Raw genomic sequence first — 18,004 nt, 5'->3', positions numbered from 1 at the left:
GCTCCCAGGCCTGGGCTCAGCCACTCTAAGGACATACCCATGAGAAACATTTCAGAGACAACCACAAAAGCAAATCTTCTCAATGCAACTGACCCTCCAGCCTGCAGGGTCTTATCTTCTCCCACTTCTGCACAAAGCTCTCCAGAATCTTGCCCTGCCAGTTCCCTGATTTGGCTCCTAAACGAAAGCCAGTTTTTCCCTGAATGGATCTCACATTTGCCCTCACAAAGATCTTCACTTAGCCTCAGCAACGGGCCAGGGACATCTGACAAACATGCTCTCCTGATGCAGTCCAACAAACTTGACCCATCTGAGTGGATGGCAGCAGCTCTTTCTGAGTGCTCTGCTGGCAGCAGAGAGGTTAATGTTACCAGAGAGAAAAAAAGTGACCCTGGAAACTCAAAATAAACATGATGAAACAGGGCCCAGATGGTTCTGACAGCAGCTCTCCTCCTGCGCTCACCAGGAGCTGTAAACACTTTCATAATACATGGAGAAGCAGCTGGAATAATGTCAAGCTTCTTTCGCATCCCTATTAACTCAGAGCTGGCGCTCTGGTGGCACATGGGTCTCGTGCTCACCCTCTGTACAGAGTGGATATCTCCAGGCTAGCTAATTAGTAACAGCAAGCCCTGATTTTAAGAGTTACGCTCAGCTCATCCGCTCTGGGGAGGGAAACATACCATGTGAGCCCAGGGTCCAATCAAAACAGCTTGAATGTCACATTCTTACAACAAACCACTCACAAACAAGCCACAGACCCTGAACTATTCAGAGACGTGAGCCAGCGTGTCATTTCCCAACAACAAATAAATGCAAGAAAAGCTGTGATCCGTTTGCAGACAGGCAACGAACCGAAATTCCACAAATCGAGGATTCTTTAGGGATGACTCAACCAGCTCCAGTTCGGACAACAAAGCTAAGCTGCTCAATTTCACTGTCTCATTCTTATGCGCTAGCCCTGTTCAGTTACGTTTGGGTTTCCAGCCCTGCAGGGACTGGTTAATTCCCCTTACAAAACTGTTTTCATTGACGCAAAAATAACCATGGAAACGTTTCAGGTTTGTATCGTCATTCCCTCGGTTTTAACAAAATCTCAGCTACTTGGCAGGGCCCTGTACATCAAACCTGCCAGGGTTGCAGAGGGATGCACTAAGTGACCCAGAACAGCTCCTTCCAACCCAGAAGAATGATGCTATGATTTACCCTTGCAGAGCCCCTATAGTGTCCTTCCTGTTCACGCAGGAACCCTGTCAGCTACAGACACACAAAATGACGCCTCTTTCTGCTGGAATTTAATAGAAATATTCAACTCTTTCTTGGGAAACCTCCAGCCCCTCTGCATGTAGCCTCCCCAACACCACTGCTGCATATTGGCCAAACGTACGAATCACAGAGAAGCCAGCCAGCCAAAGGGCCTTTTTCTGAAATGAGGCATCTTGTTCTGCTTTGGCAAATGATCAGTCTCGAGGGCCTGTGGTGGTGAAGGCCCTATGACTAGACTGATCACACAGACAGGCAGACAGAGAAGTGTCCCCCACCTACAACTGTGTGACTTGTAGCTTGCTAGAGAACAGCAAGCACGCATGGGGCTCGCATTGCTTGGCAATGCTGAAGCTAGGGCATGGGTTTTCAGCAAGGAGGGAACGACTGATTTCCCATGTTCATGTGTCGGTCAGACGGAAATCCCATTGGATGAACACTTTGGCTTACGTTTTCAAAAGAGACTAGTGATCTTGGGTGCCCAACATGGGCTTGATCTCTACAAAGTCAGGCCCCTTTAAGGTTTCTCATGGTGAACACTTTAAACTCAGCAGTCCCTTTTGAAAGGTGACAACAGTCTAAGTACACTCTGTCCCTGGGACCCCACATGTGGCTCTCAAGAGGAAGAGCATAAGGGGTGGAACATGGCCTTCTCTTCTTGGGCCAACCAGGCTCCTTTTTCCACCCCCTGTGCGTTTGGGGAAGGGTTGTTATTTTTGGTAATAGTGTTGGGAGAGCAGGGTGAGATCAAGGGGACCTTTTGCCTTGGTTCTATTGGTTGTTGGTTTGCTTGATTCTACTGGTTGTTGGGTGGGGTGGCTTTTGGTTATTGGTTTGGCCTGGTTCTATTGGTTGTTGGGTGGGGTGGCTACTGGTTATTGGTTTGGCCTGGGTCTATTGGCTGTGGTGGCTATTAGTTTGCCCTGGGTCTATTGGTTGTGGTGGCTATTGGTTTGCCCTGGGTCTATTGGTTGTTGAGTGGGGTGGCTGTCATAACCATACAGCTAAGGGTAGCCTAGAATGCCTCCTTACCTGTAAGGGGTTAAGAAGCTCAAATAACCTGGTTGGCACCTGACCAAAAGGACCAATAGGGAAAGAAGATACTTTCAAATCTTGGGGAGAGGCTTTGTTTTGGTGTGTTCTCTTGGGAAGTAGAGAAGCATCAGGTCAGAAAACTCCTTCTCCTAGAAACCATCCTATAAGTCTCTCATATTACAAAAATTGTAAGTAAAAGCCAGGCAAGGCGTGTTAGATTATCTTTTGTTCTGCTTGTGAATTTTTCCTTTGCTGGAGGGAGGTTTATTCCTGTTTTTTGTAACTTTGAAACTAAGCCTAGAGGAAGTTCTGTTGTGTTTTTGAATCTTTTGTTACCCTGTGAAGTTATTTTCCATCCTGATTTTACAGAGGTGATTTTTACCTTTTTTTAAAAATAAAATCCTTCTTTTAAGAACCTGACTGATTTCTTTATTGTCCTAAGACCGAGGGGTTTGGGTCTGTGATCACTTTGTAACCAATTGGTTAGGATATTATTCTCAAGCCTCCCCAGGAAAGGGGGTGTAAGGGCTTGGGGGGATATTTTGGGGGAATAGGAACTCCAAGTGGTCCTTTCCCTGATTCTTTGTTAAATCACTTGGTGGTGGCAGAATACCGTCCATGGGCAAAGAATTTGTGCCTTGGGGAAGTTTTAACCTAAGCTGGTAGAAATAAGCTTAAGGGTTCTTTCATGTGGGTCCCCACATCTGTACCCTAGAGTTCAGAGTGGGGAGGGAACCCTGACAGTGGTTATTGGTTTGCCCTGGTTCTATTGGTTGTTGGGTGGGGTGGATTTTCAAAAATTCTTCTTCTCTATTAAGATCAAGGCAAGGTCACCATGGCTCTCTTTGGTCATCCCTCTCTCGTTCGACCCTCAGAGGAAGCACGAGGCGGCAGGGACTGCACTAACGCTCTTGGACACAGACTGCAGTTTTCCGAACTGCAAACGTAGTTTGGGTAACTGGCACAGTCGCAGTCAGGATGAGATTTATCTAGCTCTGCCTGATGACTCAGGACCCAAGGCTCTGGCTGGATCTAGGGGAAAGCGTTGCTGGAGCTGATGCTGGCTGTTACAGTAAATGCGCTCTACACACTTGTGCTCTTGTCTTTATGTTTCACCAAGCAACCAAGAGTTAACAGGACGAAAGGAAACAGGCATTTGCTGGACTGAAGAGCAATCCTATCAGCCAGGCAGCGAGTCATTCTGGCTACGTCTGTGCTCTGGATTGCTAGATTTGCACGGTGCCAAATTCTGCCTGACCAAGCAACCTTGCTGGCTTTTGAATGTGGCCTCTGAGAGCAGCTATGGCAGCACAATCCTAGTGCTCTGACAGGCCGGGGTCTTGCTCGCAGGCTGCTGGTGAGCGGCCCAAGTGATTTCAACGCGTGCAGATGAAACTGCACCCCCTGCTGGAAACACACAACCATTCTGAGGCAGCAAAACCCTTGCATCTCCCAAAGGGACGTCAGATCTCAACAACCCAATGGGACTGTCTCTATCTACTGGCTAGCAGGGATTATACCCAGCTACAGCCAAAGCCCTCAGATGCTATGGTGCTGGATGAGGTATAAATGCAGAGCTGGGCAGACAAACACCTAGACTTGCACAGAAGAGAGGGGAGAAAATATCCCCCCTCCCCCCAATTTTCCATGTTATGAGTTTTCTCCCACACCATTAAAATACGTGCGTTCCAAATCAAAGCCTGTGTACAGAGTAGACGTCTCCTCTGCAGCACGGCCTTCAGACTCACACAGGGCCAAATCCCATTCTCAGCAATTCTGGTGTCAATCTGGAACCGTCTCCATTGGCTTCCAAGAGATAGTCCAGATTTACACCACACCATTTGGTCCACAACAACTACTGCACATTTCCCTCTAGCATTTGTGAGGGGACAGCAAATGGGGGCGAGGGTGGGAACCCGGCCAATGTTCTGTATGCTCCAACCTTAGCATTTCCTAAAAGCCCTAAGTGTCCCCAGCACATTAAGGGTGTGCTGGAGAATAAGAGTACTTGTGGCACCTTAGAGACTAACAAATTTATTTGAGCATAAGCTTTCGTGAGCTACAGCTCACTTCATTGGATGCTACTGAAGGCATCTGATGAAGTGAGCTGTAGCTCATGAAAGCTTATGCTCAAACAAATTTCTTAGTCTCTAAGGTGCCACAAGTACTCCTTTTCTTTTTGCGGATACAGACTAACACGGCTGCTACTCTGAAACCTGGAGAAAAAGTTACCTTCAGGCTGCCTTGGGGTCGACTCCCTTGTGGATACCGGAGAACCTCGATGCAGATGGCTACTGAACGCCGCCCCGTGGTCCTCATAGGTAAGTGGGCTACGGCGAGGCTTTCCAGGCTCAGGGACAATCACAGGGGCTCCCCTGGTAATTGAACCTCCGGAGTTTGTAACTGGGCTGGGCCTGCTTTTCAGGCTCTCCTCGTAACATACTCTTTCCAGAGTCCTTGGGTCTTGCATGACGTCCAGCGAGTGCACAGAGTGAAAAGTCCTCCCTGGGCTCCCGATGATCGACAGGACATCATGCTTTTTGGCACTTACTGAGGAAGAGTTGTTGTCGTATTTCAGCGGGGTACCCTGAGGAAACAAGGCAGCGAAGAGGGCATCAGAGTGGGGAAGCGAACGCAGCGGGGCAGAATCAGTGAAGATCACCATTTGCTCTTTCAGGTGGTCACTCACACTGTGTGCTCAGCCTGGGACCCAGGGTGGGATATTCCAAAGCACCGAAGTGACTTGGAAACAAAAGTCCCACTGAAAATCAACAGTGTGTTGATTTGTGTTCTCTAAATAGCACTAACCCTGTACACAGAACTGCACCGGTGAGACTCAGAACTAGGAGGTAATGCTATTCCACTGGAACGCGTATGGGTGAGCGGAGACTCCTATTCCCATGGGACTCAACATCTCCAGGAGCTACAGCCCAACAGAACATGGCATGTACATGCACATTCCCCATTGTGACAACAGGAAGATGAATCACCATCAATGAGTGTCTATATCCACTGCGCTTCACCCACACCCCCCACAGAAATAAGATACAATCCACAGTCATGAATATTCTAAATGGCTGCTATCGAAACGCTCCATGTATGGTGAGAGTCCAAGCCACGAAACGTGCCCCAAGCACTTGTTCCTCAGTTCCTAAAGCCGGCCCTGCTGGAGGTGACAGACCCTGCTCTTAGTGACACCTACGTAAACCAGAGTCACTCCAACTGACTTCAGTGAGTTCACTTTGGGTTTACACCCATGTAACTGAGAACACAACAGACCCAAGAAGTTTTCATGTGGTGGGTGGGTGTCTCAAAAAAGTGGTTAGAAAGGGGCACTCTTCATTAGAGAGGGGCCAAAACTGGCATCATTCATCTCATCCCACCACCCCAATATTTCATGGTGGGGGGAGGGGAGGAAGAGGAAGGAGGAGATTAAGGGGGTGTCGTGTAGACAGAACCTGCATTTGAAGGCCCCTGGTTTTACAGAACAAAAACTTGACCAATGACATTTTTGCAAAAGCACAACCCTCTCCACTTTTTCCCGTCTCTACAACGGGCTAGCCTAGCTGAGGGATCTGGATTCTAGCTAGCGTGGCTAACAATAGCAGCCAAGACGGCGCAGCGTGGGCATCACACAAGGCTAGTGAGCCAAGTGCGTATCAGGGTCTGTGTTGGGCTTCTATTATCTGCACTGTACTGTCTTCACTGCAACTGTTACCTGTACCAGCTGGGTTCAAGCTAGCCCGGGGCAGTAACCCAGGCAGCTTTGCTGTGCAGATCAGACCCTTAGTTTAACTAATTAAGTTTGCCAGGAGTCTACACAAGTAATAAGACCACCTTAGTTCTGAGGTTTCACTCATACCCCAGGTACTAAATGATTCAGTCGGGCAATAGGTGAAAGAATCACTTGCAGTGTTTGCTAGGACTTAAAATATCCTCTGGACAGAATTCCTGTCCCACACAGAATTGCTCTGACAGGTCACCCACGAAGGGGCAGGACATGCAGCACCCTGGAGATCTTTTCAAGCTCTGTGACACCCTGGGTGTGCACTGGGCCCCTCTGGGGAAAGAGGGCCAAGTATGTGCCAGACTTTAACATATTTCAAAATAGGGGGCAAAGTTCTACGGTAGACACCGCCATGGAGGCCTCTCTTCGGCCCAGTCCGCCAGTGCTTGGGTGCCATCATCCACCTGGAGCCGTATTGATCCCCTTTACCTCACGCAAAGTTACCTGCCCCCCCCACGGAACGCACCTGTGTGATAGATCCTTCCTTCAGAGGCCTTGCTGCCACTGGGATGTCAGGCGTGTGCCTTAACTCTTCCCTGGGAATCTCGTGGATCGATCTTCCCGCTTCCTTCACGGTGGCAACGAGGCCTTCGTGAGCTGCTTTCATTTTCAAGGGAGCGAGGCCCTCGTGAGGCCTGACTTTGTAGGTGTCGGACAAGTCCCTTGGGGGAGTGTTTTCCCTCTTGAGCTGTTTGGCTTCTCTTCTGAGGTAGTCCTCGTGGCCCTCCACATAGGATCGTGGGATTCCTGCAGCCCCCCCAAGAAGGTAATGCACCAGCGTGATTCTCCAAAGAAGTAGGGTCATGCAAACTGAATGATGTTTACGGCCCCTATACAGGCTGTGGGCCATGGGGGTTTGATGGAGTTCATATGCAAAGCCACTACAAAGCCTGGGCAACCCAACTGATTCTGCAAAGCCCCAACTGCCTTGCTGTATGGGGTCTTAAAGACCAAGAGTGGGATTTTTCAGAAACGCTCTGCGTTGGCTCAGCTCTGCTCTCAGTGACCTCCCCAATGGGAATTTTACCAGTGACTTAAACGAGAGCAGAGTGAGGCCAATGTCATAGGCTCACTTCTGAAAATCTCACCCTCGCCATGCAGCAGATATGATGATGATGATGATGATGAATACCTAGCTCTTGCCTATCCCTCTGCATCATTAGATCTCAAAACACTTGACAAAGGAGGTCAGGATCATTATCCCCATTTTAAAATGGGGAAACTGAGGCCCAGAGCAGGGAAGTAACTTGCCCATGGTCGCTCAGCAGGCCAGTGGCAAAGCTGGAAGTCGACCTCAAGTCTCCTGAGTCCCTGTCCAGTGCTCTACCCACTAGGACTCTCTGCTTCTCCAGTTGCTGTCTAGGTCTGCAATGTGACTGCAGAACCAGTGGGACAACTCAGTACTTAGTTCCTTCCGCGCTAATTGCATCCAGAGTTAATTGATAGTGCTGAGCTGCACATGAGGAAAAGTCACAAATCATGGCCTACCCTCCCGCATATATACTTCCTGATGTGGATACTTGCCAGTATTACCTTGTGTAATTGAGCCCCGAATATGATGCTGTTCCTTTAAGTTATGGGGACTGTGTCTGTCGGGTGGGATCGCTCGACCCATTAGACCTAGAATAGGCCAAAGAGAACAGTCAGAAAGTAGCAAGACTGCTGACATTTTCATTATACTTTAAAGGGACACTGACAAGAGAGAAATCACCTAATTTTTAAAAGTTTTCTCCAGTAATAGCACCACCTGGGATTAATACAACAATGCTTTCTAAATAGCTAGTTTACTTTTCTCCTTTTGAACTACTTGTTTACTTCTTGTACTTGGGGGACCAAAAGGCCAGACTGGTCAGTTTCACTTTCTTGGTTTCCTACTATTGCTGTCCTGTTTGGATTCAAAACCCTGCAAGGGAAGGTTTTGGGTTAAAAAAGCATTTGCAGGTCCAGAATGATCATCTTCTCTGAAAGTTTTTCCTGAGACGCGTGTAAGTCAGTAACACCCAAAGCGTATGGATAGATGCCAACACCTCCAAGAAAAATATGATTCATCTGCCCATTAGATAGCAATTAGAGAATTGTAACTTCAAAACCGCATCCCTTCCTGCTTTATAAATCAGAAACCCACTTTGCCCCTTCTCCCGCAACATTTCTGTGTAACTTTTCCCTGCTTTTAGTTCCACGTGGGTCTAGGGAGAATGAAGATGCCACTATTAAAATATATAAGCTCTACAGATAAACTAGATACTCGGATCCCAATCCAACAAACACTGTACCACTTGTAAGGAGCCCCAATGAGATCAGAGGTTTCACATGCATAGTCACTATTATTATGGTTATTTATTATTTTATTACAGTACGGCCTAGGAGCCTCAACCATGGACCAGTAACCCATTGTGCTAGGCACTGTACAAACACACAACAAAAAGACGGGCCCTGTCCCAAAGAGCTTACGATCTTATATGTGCAGAGTTAGCTGGCTCTGATGCTGGGTTCTCTTGGTAATGGGGCCAGAAAAAATTTCTACTAAATGTTAGTGTTAGGATTTGTAAAACCTTTTTTAGGGTTTATTTTAAGCAAAACCTTTTGCAGCTAGAATTATCTGCTCAAGTCCCTTCAACAGTTACAGTTGTGACCTTCAATGGGAGCTATGTGCCTGTCAACCACTGAAAATTGCAGCCTGTACCTCTAGTTTAGAACAATTTGGCCATTTCTGTGCAGAGCACAAAGCACTGGTGTTGAGGAGGACGGATGAATTAAGACTCATTTTCCTGGGAAGGCCTGTAAGTTCTCACTGTATTGTTAGATCCAGAAGAGAGAGATGGCTGTCACTCTCTCTCACACACACATACACACACGCAAGCAAGCAGCAAAACGTGTACTTTTGGTCTGGATGTCTTATTTTAGATGAAGGAAAACATGAGCCAGAAGGTGCTGCGGGGGAGCGCATAGCCACCTGCATCTCCTCTAAAACAGGCTGCTGCCACTCCTGAAACAGAAGGGCTGCTGTCGGCAGACGGGGAGAGTTCTCAGAATGCGAAAGATGCTGCACACTTTCTGCCCCAGAGTTTGACTCCTGACACGGCACGACTGAAAGGTTTCCCCAAACCAACCTTCAATGCTAGTGGATGACAAATCGCGAGCCGATAAACCCCGGCTGATCCTCCCCTCCATCATATCGTAGGTCCGTTTGGTACCAGCGGTCTCATGAGAAGCGCCAGCACTTCTGCTGTCCTCCTTGGGGCACTGGGAAGCACCGACTCCACCTAGGAAATAAAAGGAGATGATGAAACAAAAGCAGCATGAAGAAGGGGGAGTGAGCGAGCGAGGTTGTTTACTGTCATTCGCACGTCCACTAAAGGCTCACTCCCACAGGATTGAGTCCTGCAATTCAGCTTGCACTCAGCAGGCTTTGTCGGCATTACACCATGCTGCTGGGTTCCAGGAAATTCAGCCTCTCTCTCTCCACCCTGCCCGCCTCGGATTCCAAATTCCATGGCCTCATGTTTGGGCAAGAGCATACGTCTTTTCCACTATCCAGACACAGCCTGCGAGACATTATGGAGCAAATTCAGCTCTGAAGCTCCAAGCAGCTGGAACTCCCACTGAAATTAGCCCAGTGGCGCTGTTTCCTGAATACACCTACTGTTTGTGATCTTGTCCAGTCTGCCTAACAGACACTTTGAGACATTCCCCAGATGATAAAAGCAGACAAAGAGGAAGAAGTAAAGCAGAAAAATCTTTAACATCAAACCTAGCATAAAGAACATTCACATTATTCTAATCAGAACGAAGAGATGGACAAACCACACAAAAACAAAGGAGGATGTGAAAAATCCAATTCAGCACAATAGTGGCTGGTGGATAAAGTACAGTATCAAGCCACAGAACTAAATTAAGCCTCAACTACTAGTTCCTCCTCCAATCTAAAATAGATTTTCATGCAGAACTATGGAAATTCAAGATAGGCAAGACCTACTGTGCTATTAAACCCATCTCTCTGCCAAGGCAGTACTGCCTGCTACAGCTCTGTTGCACCTATATTCTGTATTTCCAAGTGACGGGGCTCTCCCCTTTTCCCTCGGAAGTCTGTTCTACAGCCTGAAAAAAAAAATCACCATTGGATTTAACACCAGCAAATCCATCCTGCTGCCACATTCTTATTCCCTGCATAATGCAGCCCGCCCCATGAAATTTACAAGGCAGTTTATGACACAGCTGAAAGCCCAAGGTTTATGTAACAAGCTCCAAGCTCCGCAATTGGCTCGCACAAGATAAACTCGTTGCCTGTTATCCCTGGACTAGTCTATCCTGCCAAGGAATGCTGGTGTCCTGATCCTCTTCTTTCACATATACCATATCTAGGATTACACAGTTATAGAAAACACCGGAGAAGTTCAAAACATTTGTTTGTTCCCCGAGAGTTTGGGAACAAAAGTTCTCTTCTGTGATGCTAGTAATGAATAAAACGGGATTATTACGATACAACCCCCACTACCAGTTTCTGCAGTCACCATACAATCAAACCGAAAAGGGCTTGGGGAAAGATTCTGGGAAACAGAAAGTGAATCTCTGTCTCCCTCTTGGCTTCAGACTCATTCAACGTGAAAACTCAGCAGCTGATGTCTAGAAACAGCCAGGCATCTTGAGACACATGAAGGGGGTAATGTTGCTGCATCCTGTTATCAAGGAACATCTGTTCTAAATAGCTCTTCTGCAAAAGAAACGCCATCCCCTGTTCTCTTTGTTTCATGTGTTTGGGGGGGGGAGGGAATAGAGAGATTAAAAAGAAAGAAAATTGCTCAGAAAACATGTCCCTTGCTCACAGAAACCATTAGCAATCACATGCAGAATGAGAATAACCAATCTAGCACAATTCATCTTGCATACGCTACAGGATTTTGTCTCATTAGAGCCCTTTTATTTGTAAGTACCCTCATGGCACTACAGAACTTGCAGTTTTTCCCCCCTGCTTGCCAGAACTCATAATCACTAACGATTTAATTTAATTTAATTTTTTTAACTCATTCGCTACTGCATTTGAAACCATCCCAGAAGTATCTAGGGGAAAGGAGATGATCAGGATATTAGGGATCAAATCATCTTGTCTTGCAGGTCCAGAGAGGAGAGGAAAATCAACCAGATACACGAATCCAGTTACTCTGCCTAGGGCCCCTCTTACTCAATTGTTACTGACTATTCTTATGTACAGGTAGAGGGAGAGGTGGCCTAAAAATCTAATGCACAAAGAGAGACTGGTGGAGAAAGTACAAAAGCGAATTAAATTAAGCCTCAAACCCTAGCTCCTCTTCTCACCTTAAATAGATTTTCATGCAGAATCAGAGATAGGCAAGACCTATTGGATTATATATGGAACCTCTCTCTTTGACAATGCAGGACTGCTTGCTACAGTTTATGTTCCAGGTCTGCGCATGGGATCAAAACTGTGAAAACTCCTGGAGGTTCATTTCAGTTCTCACTCCCGCTGTGGCCTTGGGTGAATCAGTCAGCTCCATTGCCCCGTAGATAATGATGTGAACCTCCCTTCCCCATGTTCTTATTATTGTTTGTATTATGGTAGCGCCAAGAGGCTCCAGCCGAAATCAAGGTCTCACCCTCAGAGCATGGGACAATCCCTGCCCTGAATGGCTGTCAAGCCACACAGATGGATGGTGGGGTGGGAAACTGAGGCACAGAGTGATTCTGTGACTTGTTCAAGGTCATGCAGCAGGTCTGGGAATAGAATCCAGGTCTCATGAATCCAAGTTCAGGGCCCCAGCCACTAGAACATGCAGCCTCCACGGGTTGGGTGTTTGAATGAACGCTCTGAGGGGTAAGAAGTATCGTCATTATCCTTATAAATGTAGCGTCACATGAAGTCCATGCACAAGCAGGCCCAGCAGCCCTGGGGTTCGGTGGGAGGCGAGCACATGGAGCGTGAACTATATGGAATTTGATTCACATCCATTATTTGTGGTTCATTCTCTCCATTTGGTAATCCCCCCGTGTCCGATTAACAGCTCGGGCAGCTAATGCAAGGATTGGAGTTGTTTATTCTTTAAACCAGAATTTGGCCTGGGAGAGGAGCTCTGGCTTTTCTCCCACCGCGGCGTGATTTTTAAGATCAACTATTTGATCCAGAGTGCTGGCTAAAGAGAACCAGTTGCTTCTTGCGAAGACAGCTTGGAAACAATTCCTGGTGTGGTTTTCTGGTACTGATTCTGCCAGCTACCCTTGAGGCTACACTAAGCCCAGCTGGGGCAAAGTTAACAACCGAAAGGGAGAGGAATGAAGATTTGCTCTGCATGCGGTGCCCGGTGGGCACTGCAGAAAATGCTCCTCAAACCCAGCACAGGAAGGTCACTGCAACACAAGACTGTGTCACAGGGGTGGCTCCGAGCCTAAATGCATGAGCTGTCCGTTATGGTAGGATTTTAACCCTTTTGCAGTAGGCCCAGGGCTCCGTGCCTGTCATGCAATGGTCCCGCTGTTCGCGGTGAAGCCAAGGGAGCTCTGGGAGGTATGGGAACTAAATCCCAGTGGGGCAGGCTATGTTTTTGCATTCTGATCCACACATCTGTAAGTTGCGTGCAAAGTGCCTGGAAATCTGACTATCAGCATCAGAGTGGGGGCGGGTGAGTGCTGACCCTGGCAGAAAAGCTGCCCCTGACAGGGGGGTGCTGACCCCAAGCAGGCCCATCCCGAGCCTGTGCTCTTTTCCTCCAACAGCTTGAGTGACTGGAGAGCCCTGCTCCGTCAGTGGACACGCCAGCACCCCCCCACCCCCCCCCCGCCCCGCAAGTGTACCACAGAAAACCAAGCGACCAGCTCTGGAATGGAACTGAGTTACAGCTTGTGGGCCAAGACTGTAGCCTGTCTTTTCAGACTCTCCCCTCCTGTTTCTGCTTCCAACACAGAGAGACCCACTCAGACACCCCCCTGCAACAACGCCCCATCCCTCCCTACAAGCCCCACCAGCAGCCCACATAAAGGAACCCTCACCTGGGGGCAGGAGGGAGGGGCAGCGGCTCCCCATGGCAGCGATGAGTGGCAGAGAAAGAGCCAACCCCAGCACATTCTCTCTGGTGGCTCCTTCCTCAGTCCGAGAACATGGCAAGTGTTCCCAGCCCTGTGCTCTAACACTAAATCTTCCCACTGGTAGCCAAAGCGCCTCCCCCACCCCACCTCTTGGCTTCATTTTGTTGTCAGGCAGGCCACAGTGGCAAGAGAAAGATGAGCACCGAAGGCCGTTGCTCTCTGGAGAGGGATGTGAGCTGTGGGGGTGTGACACAGCAGCAGATCTGAAAGATAGACAGCGAGACGGGCGGGTATATCCGAGATTAGGATCTGGTCCTTAGTCATCTCTGCCTTACACTCAGAGCAGAAGCAATGCAGCCCTGTAAGACAGTCACTCATGCTCCTCGTGCGCGTTCTGGCCAGGCACCAAAATGCTCCTGCTTCGCATTGGGCCAGGTTACCAAGCCTCCTGGGATCCAAGAGGCCAAGGGTGGCAGTCTCTATAAAACGGCATCCTCTGCTTCCAGACTCAATGGGGCAAGGACATCTCTCAGAACGGCTGCTGGACTGCACGTGCCCGGCCCCAAAAGCTTGGGGAAGAGCAGTGGGCAATGAAAGGCTTGTATGGAGGAGTCGCTCATAAGCTTCACTGGAAACAAACCTCTGCTCATCGCTCATGGAAGCAAACTGAGCTTCTGAGCAAACTGTCAGCTGATTTTAGGGCCATCCAATGCGCAGACTTGGGGAAGGAGATAATAGCTGGTTACTGAGTTAACACAGAGAGCACCTCTGCACTCAACAAAGAAGTGCTGTGACCTATGCAGGGTTGTTGGGGGTTGGGTAGATGCCCCGGGCTGGCAGTATCATCTAATGGCGATACTCTGGCATGGAATGCCTACTGGCAAGAGTTCAAAGCCCAGGGGAATGTTGTCCACTGGTGAGAGACCAAGGGGCCGCTTTACAGCGGGGGTATCAGAGGCAGTGTCACCGAGCCGTGAGCGTGGGGAGGAATAGCTGGGCCCACCCTACTCCACCTAGTTCCAACCCAGGGCCCTTCAAAACAGGGTACCCTGGCACAGGGCTCAGGTCCAAATACCCCCAAGGATGTTCCCTAGGTTGCTGCCTACCCTCATCCCAGTCCCTCTGGTGTTGTCTCCAGGGTTGGACATGGGGTCCCTCTTGCGTCCCTTCCGCTCTGTCTCCAGCAGTTCCTCGGCCGGTAACAGTGAGTCGCCCCCTTCGGTTCCCATGAACGACTGGCTTCTCGCGGTGCAGCTAGGAGGCGGCAGGAGGCTGCTGTCCACGAGTGCTCTGCTGGGTCAGCCCAGACTGAACTGAGCTGCTCCCTTCAGAATGCTCCCTCCACTGGGAGCATGCCAGCTAAGGCGAAGGGCCGTGGCCTCTTGGGCTCTAAACTGCTCTTTAACCCTTGCTTCGCCAGCGTGGGATTGGCACACCTGTCACAGGGGTGCGGGTTGGAAATGTTGCGTTTCTTGACACCATGAAGACGATCTTATATTTTAAGGGAGGGGAAGAGCCTCCCTGCCTGTGTTGCTGTAACACCCCGGAGATTAGTCGAACAACAGGCTGGACTTCCCACCAGGCGCACGGACGGCTCCTTTCAGGCATTCTTCTCAGCCTGGACACCGATGCCAGCTTGGGAGCTGCCCCGGCGTAGTTTACCGACAGAGTCACGTCTCAGAAGCGAGGCTCCCATGCTCGGGGTCACAGCACTGCCGGGAAAGGGTCAGGGGAAAGCGGAAGGCACTTCTAAGTGGCAGTGGAAAAGTCAGGCAGGGTATTCACAGCAGGTGGGTGGGGGCTGGGTTTAACAACAACGAGGAGGAGGGGGCCACCAAGGAACGGGTCCATCGCGGCTGTCTCTGGTGCAGGTGCCTGTGTGCGTCTATGAAAGAACCCCACGGTGCAAGAGATGGAGCACTTGGGGAAGTCAAAGGAAGCAACAGGGGGAAAGGGGACAAGATGGAAGCGCTGGGAGAAGGGGAATACAGCTCCATCCATTCCGACATGGATGCCCTGGGGGACAGGGAGTGCATCTCATTCCAAGTGCACAGGGCCCCACTAGACCTCCGCCTTGCGTTCAGCTGGGGCTCATCGAACACGCTGACTCAACACCAGCGATTCTGACTGCCATTTAGCAGCAAGGTTTCCGTGGGCTGACGAGGAGCCCTGTGGCTTCTTATGCACGGCATGAGGATCACAAAGGGGCCGCCCTGCAGCGTAGACATAAAAACCACTGCCAAACATCCCTGGCATCAGCACAGCTGCATCGCATTGCCACGCTGAGCTGAGCCTGGGTGCAAGGCCCAGACGTGCTGCAGCTTGGCCACGTCAGTGTTAAGCAGCAGCAACCTAGTCGCCGGTGCTAAGCACAACCTGGGAGTAAGAGGTTGCCATTCCCCTGACTACAGAACAGGGGAGAATACTAAGGGATCCCAGCTGAGGAGCTCCAAGCAGTACATGAACATTATCCTTAACTGCACCAGGCTCACAGCACCCTGGGAAATGGGCATTATCCTCACTGTACAGCGGGGGAAACTGACGCTCCATGTTAAGGGTCTAGTGAAGGCGGCTACAGGGCAGCCCTACATTGGAAGGGGGTGTTGTTTAGTGCCCAAGTGGGAGACCTTATACTCCAGCCAATCCTTCAGCTGTGTGGTGGGATGTGTTTTTGCTGGGTCCTCCCAACGACACCTGTTCCCCAGGTGCAACCTCCCAGGGCTGGGCAGGAGCCAGCACCTAACTGCCCCTCTGGCCTGACTCATCCAGATGGCAATCAGCCAAACTACAGCTGCTTCCTGTATTAGGGGCAGAGCTAGAGGCTCCACACACCTGCCTGCCCTTTGGCCCTGTGTGAGTTACCTGAAATGCCACGGCAGGTCAGGATCAAAGTGGAGGATGGAACCCAGAGTCCTGACTCCCAGCCCTGTGCTCTAACCACTAGGCAGGACTCTGGTGGTCAAAATCAGGGTGGCGGGAGGGGAGCGGGCAGGGTCTGAAGGTAGAGTTAGGACATGATAAGAGATGCCCCTTTGCTCAGACCCCAGCTGCCTGGCATCCCCCTTAAAGCATTCTCTGCTCGACATGGGGAGCCAGGGGCATGATGGAGTTTGCCACAGACCCCAAGTTTCATGGAAAGGCCGCAGCTCCCATGGGTCTGACCTGACACCTGTAAATCCAGCTGGAAGGGCAACCGAAGGGTCCCCATTTACTGCAGGGCTGGCAACGCTGTACAGCCCTGCCGCTGCATGCTCCCATGGCGATGTCAGCTCAGTGCAAGGTGCAGTGCGCGGGGAGGCCGTGACATTGGGCCACAGGACTTTCAACACTGTCACCTTGCCCTGGAGGGGGGTGACCCTCAGTGGGAGAGATTTCCCCTAGGCCAGGACGGGCCCTGCTTTTTCTGCTTTCCACATCTAAGGGAATGTTCACCTTAGGGGCCTTCAGAGGTGCAATGGCCTCATGTGGGCACACGGGAACTTAAGCCCTAGAGTCTGACGCCTTCAGAGACTCCCCCGAAAGTGCAGTTTCATACCCACTGGTAGGCAGGCTGCCCTCTATCCCAGGACTGGCGTGCGCAGGCTGAGGGCATTAAGCAACCCACAACATGGTTTCATTCGACCCAGCGGGAAGAAGGAGAGAAGTTACCTTCTGCGCAAGGAGAGCGGCGTCCTGCAGATGCTCTCCCCTCAGATCCACTAAGCCAACTGCAAGCGCACCAGTGTGATCACTGATACACAGCAGTCCCTCGGTGGCCCCAACCGAGATCAGGGCCCCATTGTGCAAGGCTCTAATGTAGAATTGGATGAGATTCCAGAGAGCTTACAGTCTAAATGTGCTGCCCTCCGTACACGTGGGGCTCTCCTACTGACACCAGAGGCTCTCCCTGCTGAATCAAGCAGCGTGCCACAGGCCAGATCTGCTGTGTGCATCAAAGAAGAAAATCTGGCCCTTGGATAAGACCTCAAAAATCAGGAACAGGGAGAAAATTACTCTGGAACTAGAAACAGGATACAGGCAAGATACGCTTTGCAATGTTTTCCCAAACAAACATTCTAGCTCCCAAACATTAGTGCATGAACCTGATGCTCTCCCCCGCCCCCCAAAAAACCCCAGAGAGGATTCCAGCTTACCATCATAGGAGAGCACATGGCCCTTCTTCCCTTCGTAGATGACATGTCCTTTGGGCAAGGCATCCTCTCTCACCTTCTCTGCTCTGCCGGGGCTGTCTTCTCCGATTAGTCTGGTAATGGTTCCTTTATACAGCACTTCAGCTGGGGTGCCCTTGGAAAGCCACCAATATCCATATTTAACAGTGCCACAAGCAATCAAGGAAGAAAGCTCTCATCCCCACAGGAACACACTGCTCCAAAGGGGAGGCAGAGCAAAAGAGGGAGCACAGCTGAACTCTGCTTCCTGTCAGGGCCAATAGCGAGAAATCTGCAGCTTAATTATTGATAAGGACACTATTGCTGAGCGGTAAAAGGTACGTGATCTGTGTAAAGTTGCTGGGAAGAGACAGGGGCGAGTGCCAGGCAGAGATGACAGGCCTTGCATTCAACGGGTGTAAAGAGACGGAGCGAGCCTGGCTTTCATTACATACAATTACAGAGCAGCTCAGGCTCCTCCACCATTGGGCAAAGCAGGAATGGAAACACCAAAACACGCTGCCCGCTCCGTCCGCACTGCGCTTTTCAAAGTCAACTATCTGGTTGCTTTCCATCCCACTGGATCGAAGGGACAGACACACTTACAGCTCTGCCTTCCCTGGGGACGTCTTAGTCATGGCCAACACGACTTAAGTCTTTTTCTTTCCCTTGGGACTACTGTCATTGCAAATTATTTTCTCTGACTAATATCACGGGGCACAACTGGTCACAGAAA

General features: G+C 50.0%; 1 protein-coding gene across 15 annotated transcripts in view; it reads right to left on the bottom strand.

Moving 5' to 3' along the window:
* Positions 1 to 18,004, bottom strand: part of NCOR2 (nuclear receptor corepressor 2) — a 399,104-nt gene that overhangs the window by 33,640 nt on the left and 347,460 nt on the right. For all 15 annotated transcript variants that reach the window (XM_084649222.1, XM_084649223.1, XM_084649220.1 and 12 more), the window contains 5 exons: positions 17,254 to 17,404; positions 9,196 to 9,348; positions 7,619 to 7,705; positions 6,552 to 6,832; positions 4,531 to 4,885 (listed from right to left, as the gene is read on the bottom strand). In XM_084649222.1, coding sequence (XP_084505348.1) covers positions 4,531 to 4,885; positions 6,552 to 6,832; positions 7,619 to 7,705; positions 9,196 to 9,348; positions 17,254 to 17,404 — 1,027 coding nt within the window. The remainder of the gene's footprint in view (positions 1 to 4,530; positions 4,886 to 6,551; positions 6,833 to 7,618; positions 7,706 to 9,195; positions 9,349 to 17,253; positions 17,405 to 18,004) is intronic.

Source organism: Lepidochelys olivacea (assembly GCF_965140295.1).
Source record: "Lepidochelys olivacea isolate rLepOli2 genome assembly, chromosome: 15".
Lineage (NCBI taxonomy): Eukaryota > Metazoa > Chordata > Testudines > Cheloniidae > Lepidochelys > Lepidochelys olivacea.
The sequence above is the reverse complement of the archived record's forward strand: the minus strand, read 5'-3'. Positions and strand labels throughout refer to the sequence as shown.